The 12,133-nt window shown below is 42.9% G+C and overlaps 1 protein-coding gene across 6 annotated transcripts in view; it reads right to left on the bottom strand.

The window, feature by feature from the left end:
- The window catches only part of GVQW3 (GVQW motif containing 3), a 49,770-nt gene extending 37,737 nt beyond the window's left edge, over window positions 1-12,033 (bottom strand). The window contains exons 1-2 of one of the 6 annotated variants that reach the window (XM_034995332.1): window positions 10,333-12,031; window positions 8,673-8,779 (exon numbers count right to left, since the gene is read on the bottom strand). In XM_034995332.1, coding sequence (XP_034851223.1) covers window positions 10,749-11,378 — 630 coding nt within the window. In that variant the 5' untranslated portion in view covers window positions 11,379-12,031 and the 3' untranslated portion in view covers window positions 8,673-8,779; window positions 10,333-10,748. Of the gene's footprint in view, window positions 1-4,023; window positions 4,806-8,672 lie in introns of those variants that run through there. The other 5 variants (XM_034995333.1, XM_034995329.1, XM_034995330.1 and 2 more) reach the window with 5 other exon arrangements.
- Between the last annotated feature and the right edge of the window lie 100 nt (window positions 12,034-12,133).

Below are 12,133 nucleotides of genomic sequence, written 5' to 3'. Positions count from 1 at the left end.
AGCTAAAACTATAAAATTCTTGGGAGAAAACATAGGGATAAATCTTCATGATTCTGGATTTGGCAATGGTTTCTTAGCACAAAGCAACCAAAAAAACATATAAATAAATAAACTGGACTTCCTCAAAATTAAAACTCTTCTCTACCAAAGGACACTATCCAGAAAGTGAAAAGACAATCCATAGAATGGCAGAAGATATTTATAAATCATATATCAGATAACGGTCTAGTAACCAGAATATATAAAGAACTCTTTCAACTCAACAACAAAAAGACAACTCAAATAAAAAGCTTATCTAATAGACATTTCTCCAGAGATACACACATGGCCAGAAAGCTCACCAAAATGCTTGACATCATTAGTTATTAGGGAAATGCAAATCAAAACCACAATGAGATTCCACTTCATATTCACTAGGATGGAGATATATAGACATATATCTCTCTACATATATAGGGAAAATAATAATTGTTGACGAAAACATGGGGAAATTGGAACCCTCAGTTCTTACACTGCTGCTGAGAATGTAAAATGGGCGACTGCTATGGAAAACAGTCTGGTGGTTCCTCAATAAGTTAAACATAGACTTACCACATAACCAAACATTTCCATTCTACATATGTACCCACAATTAAAAATATGTGTTCAAACAAAAATCTGTACATACACACATTCATAGCACCACTATTCATAACAGTCAAAAGGGAGAAACACAAATGTGTATCAGTGGATGAATGGATAAAGAAAATGTGGTATATCAATGCAATAGAATATTCTTCAGCCATAAAAATGTATGAAATACTGATACATGCTACAGCATGGATGAGTCTTGAAAACCTTATGCTAAATGAAAGAAGCCAGACACGAAAGGCCACATATTGCATGATTACATTTATATGAAAATTTCAGACTAAGCAAATCCACAGAGACAGGAAGTTGATTAGTGGTTGGTTGCCAGGGGCTTGGGGTAGTGGGTGAATGGGGAGTGTCTGCTTAATGGATACAAGATTTCCTTTTGGAGTGGTGAAAATGTTCTGGAACTAGATAGTGGTAGTGATTGTACAACACTGTGAATATACTAAATGTCACTGAAATGTGCACTTTAAAATGGTTAAAATGGTGAATTTTGTTGTATGAACTTTGCCACAATAAAAAAAAGCAATTCCCATAAAAGTCTATTCTTTTATTCATCTATCAAACATTTATTGAACAATTCCAGACAAGCTTTATTCTGGATGCAGGGAATACAGAGAACATTCAGATGTGGTCTTGGCTTTTGAGGAGGTCATGGGCTGGTAAGGGAGGAAAAACATTCCGCAAACAATTAAGTTCAATTAAGTGTTAACGTTTCTTTGACATAAGAGTGTGTATGTACGCTGGGGGTGGCTGCTTTACCACTGCAGAGAACAGCAATGGTAAGGTTAAGGCTCGAGTGCTGAGTAGGAGTTTGCTGGGTGGATGGCAGCAGCAAGGGAGTCCAGGCAGAGGGCGTGACTTGCGGAAGCTCAAAAAACTGGGGTCCAAAAGCCACTGGTTTTCAATAAACTCTAAACCATACAGCACATGTGCAGCAGTGTGGACAATGGGCTTCAGGACAGTGAGGTGACAGGTGGGTAACCACCTCAATCTGGTCACAGTAGGTGATACTAAGAAATGTTAGGGTAATGACATGGACCTCACTGAATGTGAGGGTCTAAAAGTGTGATGCCACAATTAGGCCACTTGGTGGGTGGTGGACATTGCATGTCCCTAAGGTGGGTCTGCAGAACACTCTGTTCTCAGGGCACATCAAACCAGAATTTACACCCTTCTTCCCCATCTTATGTATTCTATTTTTAATGATTTTTTTTTTTCATTTGAAGCCTACTTCCCTTTTCCTTGGGCTTCCTGTTTTCCTGTTTGAAATATGTGTTACTATGGAAATGTCATGGCACAGTATATAGTGGCATTTACAAGTGAAGTGTAAAGAATTTTCAGAACATCTAGAAACACAAGTCTATGGTTTAGGAATATAAACCCTAATGATGTGATAGCATTTACGCCTTTAGACCCTGTGTCATAAATATAAACACACCCTGAAATTTGAGATAGCATGGAGGAGATAGTTAAGAACTTTATTAGGATTTATGTGCCCAGATTTTAAAAATATATATGAGAAATATTAAAAACATAAAGCCTAACACACTACTTGGGAAGGACATCTGGAAAAAATGAATGACAGAATACCAGCATTTACTTATGAATACACACCTCTGGAAGGACCAGAGGGCCTGGACACCCCAAGGAAACTTGGAAAAACCTCTGTCCTACTTTGATGCTATAAATATGTTCCCTAAAAGTTGCATGTAAATCAACTGTTGGTAAATCATATCAAATGTGAGGTTGACTGCTATTTTAAAGACATCTTAACAATGTACACATTAGTAAAGGCAATTATTACCAGTGGAGTAATGGAAAAAAACTCACTTGTCTGAGTGAAATTCAAGGTCCTTCATTATTATCCTGGCTCAGCCACCAGCTAGATGTGTGATTCAAGAAAAGTGACTCAACCTCCCTGGGCCAATTTCCTCATCTAAGCTGAGTTGTAATTCTGAATTTTCACTTATTTGGTTCTTAAGGCAAGGTACAGGGGGACTGGCCCATAGCCCGACATCCAGTTTCCTCTGAGAGGTACAACTTCACACCGAATCCTGGGGATGGTATAGCCAGCAGGCCAGTTAACCATTGTTCTGTGTGTTTTCTCATTCCCACCATCACCCTATGTGTGATCATTCTAACTTTCTGTCCCAAATTCTTTATAAAAGCTTGTTCCTTACAGCTGTCCTCCAGGAAAGATGGACAGTCTAAGGTGGGAGCTCATTCTCAGTGGTCTCTCCACCTCTGGCCCCTTCCCCATGCCACGAGGCTGGGCAGCCTGAGGGAAAGGGCCCAACCCCCTGTGCCTCACGCAGGCCCAGACCTGAAGGAATTCACTAAATGAATGCTCACTGGATGTTCCCGGAGGAAGATGAGACAGAGAAATGGGTCTGGTGAAATACCTGAACCCTAGGGGTGAACTTTTGGCTGCTGTTTTCTAGCATTCCTAAACCTTCCAAAATTTCCATATGGGGCAGAAAGATAAACATACCACAAGCATTAAACCCTCCTTTTCCTGGCTGTCAATGCCCTGGCCTCCCACAAATAATGCAAGTTTTGCCCAGTTCACCAGCACTGGGAATAGGACATGGGCACACATCTTGAACAGAAAGAGCCATTACAGTCTCTGCATCTGTTCTGCTTAAACAGCAATGACACCATGCGTTTGTCTTTGTGGACCTAACACCTGCCATCTAGCCCCAGGCTGAGACCCCTGCCAACTGGCTTCAGAAAAGGCCATCTATCAACAGTGTTTAGGCGCCACCTTGATAAATCTGCCATACAGGAAGGACAAAACACAACTGTAATTTGTCTTCTTAAGCAAAAACAGGTTTAGGCTTTATTAACTGGCAAGAGCCAGAAGGCAATGGGTCAGGCTTTTTGCCGATTATTGCCATTTTGTAGAGTAATTCAACAGCTGTTGGGAAGACTAAAGAAGCAAAGGAAATAGCTATCTATTGAGTCCTTTACTGCATGCCAGGTCTTGCGCTGGGTGCCACTGACGTTATTTAAAGTAAGCCTCATATCTAATAATCACTATCTAACATGCTATATTCTTGCTCTTGCCTGTCTCCTCCACTTAAATGTATGCTCAGGAGGAGGAACACTCTCTTGTCTCATTTATTGCTCTATCTTCAGTGTTTAGAACAGTGTCAGATACACATAAGCAGTCAATAAATATTTGCTGAACCAGCAAAACGAGGTAAGTGTTACTATTCTCCTTTTACAGATGAGTAAACTGGAGTGCCCCAAGGGTGCAAAGTGGACTGCCCCAAGGCACATGATTTGTTAAGGAGCCAGTACTAACACCTGTTCTTCCTACAGACCAATCAACTTGATAAATCTACGTACGCCTATAAAAGATGTACATATTCATTTGGAAGTTTGAAATTTTACCAAAGAGGTATATTTGGCATTTTAATGATAAACATTTTGCTAAAGCAACAACAAAGGACATATTTTCCCAAGATAACAACCATTTCATCTATGGATAGGCATTATCTACACCATTTCTCACTTTAAAATCCCGTAACATGATTACTCTTCAGACATAAACAAAAAGCACAGCAATTCCGGATTCCATCAAAATAACATTTGCAAACTTTAGTTTTGTAAGTTACAATATTAAGATGACTAATGATATGTTGCAGAATTCTCAGTGTGGGATACCAAATATTCCCATGTACATCCATGTGGCTTGAGTGTTCCAGTATGGGAGGAGGTAGGCTTGGCACATCACAAGCCCCTCCTATCCTAACAAAATTATATGGAAGGCTCAAGGATTCTTCAGAGAATCAGCTGTAATAAAATCCATCTTGAGAATACTCACTTGGTATGAAAGAATGCAAGAATGAGATTAATTTTGCTTGGGAGAGTATTTCCATATTCTTTCCCATTGTCAGAATATACTTGATCCATACGTGCTCTTTTATTTACCTAGGATTACATAACAGGAGCACGCTGCTCACTGTAACTTCTCATATCACTTTGGCTTTCTTTGTAGGGATTCTGGCCCCTTGCCTTCTCCTCTGTGGCAGGCCCTGTTCCCTTCTGTCCCACACTCTTGCTACCATCACAGTATCACACAGCCTCCATGTCCACCAGCCAGTTAATTGTTCACGGACCAAATGAGCGGTTTGGCCTGTCTCCATTGCCACCTTTTGGTGCTACTGTTTTATTCCGATGATAAAAGTAGTAACATTTTGGAGAAATTTTTAAAAGAGAAGAAACAGAGAAATTAAGAAAACACTTATAACCGAACCACCCAGACTTAGCACACCCGTTCCAGTCATTTAAAAAAACATTTTTGGATTTATATATATTATTTTGTGTACCAGTCTTTTCACTTAACATTATAAGCATTTTGCCATGCTGTTTTAACAGTTCATAAACATTAATTATAATGACTGTATAATAAGTCTATTGTACGGTCACACGGTAATTTATTTAACCAACTTTCTACTGTTGGACTTCTGGATTGTTAAGTATAAATTCTGCCCACATTTTAGACTATTTCTTTAGGACAGAGTCCCAGAAGCGGAATTAGAGGATCAGAAGATATAAACATTTTTAAAGCTCCTGATAGATACTGCCAAATTGCTTTTCAGAAAGCAGTTGCCAATTTACACTTTCAACATTGCCAGAGTGTTTTTCTACCAATACAGATCTGTCTAAAGGATAGTGAAATTTAAGTGGAACACACAGTCCTCAAGTTATTCATGCAGTTGGAGGCTTTATGACCACAGCACAGAGGCCAATGGCAGAGGTCATACCTATTGCCGGGTATGCAAATAACAATGAGTTAGTGTGAGCACATGGAAGAGGAGTTCTACCAAAGTGAAGAGTAATATAATTAGATTTCAGACTGTCAGATGGAAGGCCTGTGTCGGTTTCGTCCACTGCTGCACCCCAGCACACAGGACAGTGCCTAGAACATACAGTCGCTCGACAGAAATGTATTCAATTAACACAGACTCGTCTTTCAGATGCATTTTTTTTTTCAGCAGCTGTAGGAGTTAGTCACTGCTGGATTCAAGGGAAACTTGACTGGCTGGATTAGAAATACCCTTGTAAACATCTGTCCAATCCTGAGATTCTATTTCAATTTCAGAAAATCAGTTTAACTGAAGGTGACACGATACGGCTCTCTTGAGGGGAAGAACAAGTAAACACATGTGAAAGGGTACACCCTGGGCACCAGCATGCAAATAAGTGTATGATTCAGGGAGTGTTGTCACCTCCACAGTAGTTATTTCCACAGGTAAAAACGTAAACTCATTCAAGTGCTGCTCGTAGTCATGGAAACTTTGGACCCACCTTCAGTTCATTCTGTTAGCCCACTGGCTGCAACTTTGAACTATTTGCAGTATTGCCCAAACTGTTTCTGAGATATTATAAGGGCATGATATAAGTAGTAGTTTGTGTAATATTATTTTTAGTCAATATGGTTGAGATGAACTAGTCACTCATTCAGTTCTAGTTCACTCTCCTGGCACTGTAAAGATTCCCTCCAGTAGTCCACAATTTCTGTATTAATAAACTACCAGACACTGCTGGATCAATACGGCATTAACAACGTTATTGATGGAAAAGGATCAATCATCTGTCATCTTACATACACACTTCATATACCTTAGACCAGGGGTAGGCAAACTATGGTCCATGGGCCAAACCTGGCCCACCATCCGTTTTTCTCTGGTGTATAAACTAAGAAGTCTAAGAATGGCTTTTTTACATTTTTAAACAGTTGAACAAAATCAAAATAGTATTTTGTAACATGTGAAAATTATATGAAATTCAAATTCTAGTATCCATAGATAAAAGTTTTATTAGGACACAGCCATGTTCATCTGTTTCTGTATTAGCTCGGTCTGCTTTTACAATAAAATGCTGAGCAGTTACTACATAGACTGTATGGCCCACAAATCCTAAGATATTTCCCTTATAGAGAAAATTTGTTGACCCCTTCACTAGATCCAAGGGTCCTTGGAGGTATTGAAGTTTCCCACTACAAATTTTTTATTTCTAGATATTAATACTGGGAGAAGGGTGATGCAACTGGGACAGTATTTGCAAGGATCTGAAAAGGCAGACACTAGAGAAGATAAATACATGAAGGTTGCCTTGGATAGTGTAAAGGCCGGTAAAATCTGAGGGGTCTGATCCAACCAAGCAGCAGTTGGAGAACGCAGGGTTGCATATACAGTTCCAGCAGCAAATTGAGCCACATGGGACCCTGGTGAGACCCAATCCCGAGAAGCCTAGTGAGCCTTGCTGACAAGGTGTTCTTCTGCAAATAGCAGGCTGGCTGAGCAGTGTATGTGATGCAGAAACAGAGAGTTCCCCAATAGTAGCCCCCTCCTTTACTAGATGTCCTCAAGTCAGTTGGTACCCAGATTGATCCAGGCATCTCCACTGGCAAATCTGAACTCTAAGAAATGGATCTGAAAGGAAGGCTCTGGAAAGCAGGTCCTAGGTACACATTCTTCCCAAACAACATTTCAATGAGGATTCAGAGCCAGGGGCAGAATTCAGAAGACTGAAGAACTATCCATGTTTTTTGAAATCAAACATTGGTGAATATTTTATTCTCTCTGTTTTTGCTCATTACCGTGGGGCAGGTGGAAATAAGGTAGGGAGGAGTGATGGGTGGAGGAAGAATTAGATAAAATCACTGATGGGATGATCTTCCCCAGAAGGTGTCTATTCTCCTGGACTTCCAGCTGTGGAATATAACATTCCATGTGGATTTTGAACCAGAATGGGATAGAAAGGGAGATCAGTCTGAAAGCCAAAGAGATTCATTAACTGACTGTGTGCTGAGCTTGAGAATTACAGTCAAGGTTTGCAGATGGCCATTTCTCCTCCTGATGTCCTACAGAGATCCAGGCTTCACCTTCTACCTTTAGGTGGAGCTTACCCTGAGAGAATGGGATTTGGATGTTGTATTTTTGAAAAACTTTCATGACTCCTGAATACCAGAGATAACCAAATTGCCTCTTTAAGAAACTTTTAACACTGGTTGCCTCTGGGGAGTGGAACCACTGGTGGCTAAGGGTGGGAGGGAGCTTCTTCTTCTTCCCAGTATGTCTCTTAGATAAAACAAAAACAAGAACACATCCGTTCACGTTGTCCCACCCTGCTTCTTGAGGATAGGAATGCAACTTGGGGCCAATTTCCCTACTCAAGACTATAGGGCTGAAGTGGGGAGCTGGAAAAGGGATCAAAAGTTAAGAGAGTTGTAAGTTGAATAGAAAAGCCTCACCAAAAGGGAGGGAGGTATGATCCTGAACCAGAATACAAAGCACCAGTATAACAGCGGAGAAAGAGCAAACTGATAGAGAATAAACAGAGGTGTGTAAGAAAAGCCAAGGACAAGAGCCTGGGGCATGACGATAGGTGGATTCTTGAGACTCAAGAAACCTGTGGGGCAGGTGGAAGTCCAAGATGTAGTTCAGGGTAAATGTTGTGTCAGCGATAAAACAGATTTGGTGGGTGGACACATAAGGGGTACTGTTTTGAGAACTCTCCTGTCTGGGGATAGTCCTAGATCATGCTCTGGCCTGGGGCTTAGTGATTCTGAGCACATATGGATAGTTTGCTGTGGGATGAGTGTTAGGGCAGAAATTTTACTTCCCCAAATCTGAGCCATCTTAGGGTCTAATATCATTTTTTTTTCTTTTAAGATTTTATTTATTTTTTGGGGAGAGACAGAAAGAAAGCGAGAGAGAGAGAGAGAGAGAGAGAGAGAGAGAGAGAGAGCCCGAGCTGGGGGGAGGGGCAGAAGGAGAGGGACAAGCAGACTCCCCACTGAGCAGGGAGCCCGATGCAGGGGCTTGATCCCAACTGAGCCACCCAGGTGCCCCGGTCTATTATCATTTCATTGAATATTTTCTGTGAAGCCTTGCAAATGGGCAATTGGTTTAGGTAGAGCCATAATTCGACCCAACTCGTACTCAGCACATGATCTAAAGTAAAAAATTAAGTCCTTTTCATTACAGCTACTAGTAACAATTTGAATTCACATTCTTGATTACCTGCTTCCGGTTGCCGTGTCCAAACCCTGTCTGGGCCAACAATGCTTCTGGTACCCTATGCTCCAGCATGGTCTTAGTCCAGCATCTTTGGAAGGCTCACTCCAGCCCTGTTCACAGGACAGGAATAAGTCCAGAAATAAGTTCTCTCAGGTTGGAGATAAGGCCTAGAGATACTGTTGTAGAATCCTGGCCCTGGCCAAGGAGCATACAGTTTTCCACGAATTACCACTGAGCCTAGCAAGGATTAATATGAGGTTCAGCCACAAAGTTGCAATAGCCAGCTATGGGGGCTTTGTTCCAGAAGTGCAGTGTCTCTGGAGACAAGTGCTTGTGGGGAACCAGGGCCTCATCTGATATAGATGTAATGGTCCTGAAACGGAATGTCTAGAAATGTCAAAGTAGGTAGAAGTCTATAAGCTGTTGTTTGGTTTACGAGTTCTTTTGCACAAGATCTTTTATTCGTGGGTTAAGGTCTAGGTTTCAGAGCGCTTCAAAACTAACAGCTATTAGTAGGGAACTTGTCATTTTTTGAAGGGGATAGAGACAGTGAAAGAACAGAACTAAACATAACTGTGTTGAATAGTGTTGGGCTTCTATCAACCAATATGGCTTATTAACTTACTAGTTAAATAATAGGGACTGTTACATGTAAAAATCCTTGGGTAAAACACAGACATTGGCTAATCCTGTGAAATGCTGTTTCTAACCATTCCTCCACTGCACCTCCATCAGGCATTTCTGAGATGTTTCCAGTCTATGTGGTATTACTTGGAATCCACTTGGGAAAAGTTCCATTCCATAAATCCTGGCGGAGAGGCAGAAAGAGATAAAGGAGTCTAAACTTGCAGAACTTTTTTTTTGGGGGGGGGGTTGATGGGAAAACTAGATCATCAAATAAGTGAGTTATTATAAACCTATCCACAGATTCAGGGAAAGCAATTTATAAACTAATGGCATAGTTAGGGCAGAGAAGAGGAAGCAAATTATCCCAAATTGTTCATCTTCTGCAACAAACACCATTATCTTCCTCCCGACTTTGCTATTTCAGCCAACAGTGCCATCATTTTCATACCGATGCAGGTTCAAAGCCTCATGCTATTCCACCTGCTTGGGAAGCTTTCTCTAATTTCCTAGCCTCCTGTCTCACCTTTCTTTATGGATCCAGCCAGGAATCATCTCATCTGGATGTCCACCCAGCCAGCCCTTAGTGATCTTGTTTTATACCTTCACACGGTCAATGCCCAGCAGTGTTCTAAAAACTGCAGGTGCTCAAAAACCACCTGACAGGGTTGGCATTAGTTACTAAAAACAGGCCGCTGTATGGGAATCAGCACATAAGCAGCAGACTCCCTCAATTCAAGGTCTAGAGTATCACCTCGTCTTCCTCCTCACACATCGCGGCCTGGGTCTGAGTCCCCTGGCTTATATTTTCTAGGACCAAATCCTCCTCTTCCAGCAGAGGGGATACCCAAATGAGTGGGGGTCCAGAGCACAGGACTCATGAAACAAATCCAGCTCCTCTGTAAAAGACAGGTCTGTGAGAAGGTGAGTATAGGTGGCCAACCCCTGTGTACTGAGGGGTTCCCACTGAGTCATTTGGGCTGGATACGCCCTTAACAATGCTCACTAGGTCAGCATACCACTGCCTTCTGTACCATACCTCAGGTCCTGCCTGTGAAGCAGGCTGGAACTGTAGGCCTTCTTTTGGGGTCCTCCCAGAATATGCCTTCATGGGCACAGAAGGACTCCGGGAGGTCCTGTTCCCACCTTTCAGTGGTATGATCCCCTGAGGCAGAATGTTGAGAACACAAGAACAGGACAGCCACAACAAGCTAAGGTTTGGGCAGCAAGGAGATCCAAACTTTAACAAGCAAAAGAAATCAAGAAACAAGTAAGTACCAGAAGTCAACAGGCAAAAGTTCCTCAAAATTGGAAGACGGCCCAGGAGTCCAGCAAGGGTAACTAGGAGGGTGGTAACGTGGGAAGGAGCGGGTGAAGACTGACAATGGATGAGCAGCAAATGAAGGTGCCTGTGAGGCAGCTTTCTAACTCAGGCTCAGCTACCTCACATTCCTTTCACCACGGGGTGAACCAATCCTGAGCTGCCCTGGAGGGAAGGCTTGTTGATGATGAAGCCTGCAGAAACTGGCTGGCAGGGTAGTGGTTTTGGGGATGGGATACAGGCAGAGGTATTTCCCCACCAGCTTCACACTGGAGATGAGTCCATGTTTCAGAACTTATCTTTTTCCTTACACACGAGCTATTTTTCCTAGTTTCCTTTGAAAGATCAGACTGAAAGTCAAATCTCCGAGGTTTAGGTTCATCCTTCAAAATACCTGATATAACTTTTGCAGAAACTTTCCTCATATTCAAGTTTTCTTTCAAAATGAGTCTAACGGTTTCTTTATCTAAATTTAACTCTTCGGCCATCATCCTCACAGTCAACCGCCTGTTTGAACAAACCAAGTCCTTGACCTTCTGGATATTTTCATCCGTCCGGTGGGTGACTGGACGACCACTTCGGGCGTCATCTCGAACGTCTTCCCGCCCTTCTTTAAATCTTTTGTGCCAGTCGAAAACTCGGGCCCTTGACATGACTTCATTCCCATAAGCTTCTTTCAAAAGGTGGTGGGTCTCACTTGCAGACTTGTTCAATTTCACGCAAAACTTGATACTAATCCTTTGTTCTAGATAGCGGTCACTCATTCTGGCACTTAAACAGCATAGGAAAGTGAAAAGACCGCAACTGTTAAGGGGAAGAGAGTGGAACCAATCTCCATAGGGCTGCAAGTGGAATCATGTCGCTATTAATGATCCTCCAGAAGCCTCACCAGGGAAGAGTAATTGCTTTTCTGAGTTTTCGCCCGACCTTCCGGTCGAGGCTGGGGAAGCCCGTCCCGAGAAGCTAACAGGGCCGAAGAGTAGCTGCAAAACTGAGGAAAATGAAATCTCCTACACGTCTCCGTTCAACTGTGCACGCAGGTCTGCGGAGAGTGTGTAAATCAGTCAGTCAGCAAGGTCTTCCCGATTCCGCGGCCCTTCAGAGTCTATGGCGATTTCTGCAACAGAGGCCTAAGTGGTGGCAACGTAAGCAAGCAAGGAGAGATGCACCGGTGATATAATGTGCAAGCTCGCCCCAGATCTGCGGAATCCCGCGCACGCCAAACCTACCGAAGGTGCCGGGGACTCCCTGCTCTAGAGTCCCGGGAGACACGCCCGCATGCGCAATGGCCTCTCTTCGCGGGGTAGGTTGTGCGCAGGCGCACTGCGGCAGCTCGCGCCAGGCCTCGCTTACACTTCGCCACGCCCGGGCCGGCGCGCTTCTTTGCGCGTGCCCGCTTGGGGAGAAGTCGGCGGAAAGGAGGGGGCGGGGAAGGAAGGCTGAGGGAAGAGAGGGCACCCCCGGGCGCCAGGGTGCATTGTGGGAAGGAGGCGGCAGCGTCCCGGGCGGGCGGGAGGTG

Source organism: Mirounga leonina, unplaced genomic scaffold, assembly GCF_011800145.1.
Source record: "Mirounga leonina isolate KUSES-001 unplaced genomic scaffold, KU_Mleo_1.0 Mir_92, whole genome shotgun sequence".
Classification (NCBI taxonomy): Eukaryota; Metazoa; Chordata; class Mammalia; order Carnivora; family Phocidae; genus Mirounga; species Mirounga leonina.
The sequence above is the reverse complement of the archived record's forward strand: the minus strand, read 5'-3'. Positions and strand labels throughout refer to the sequence as shown.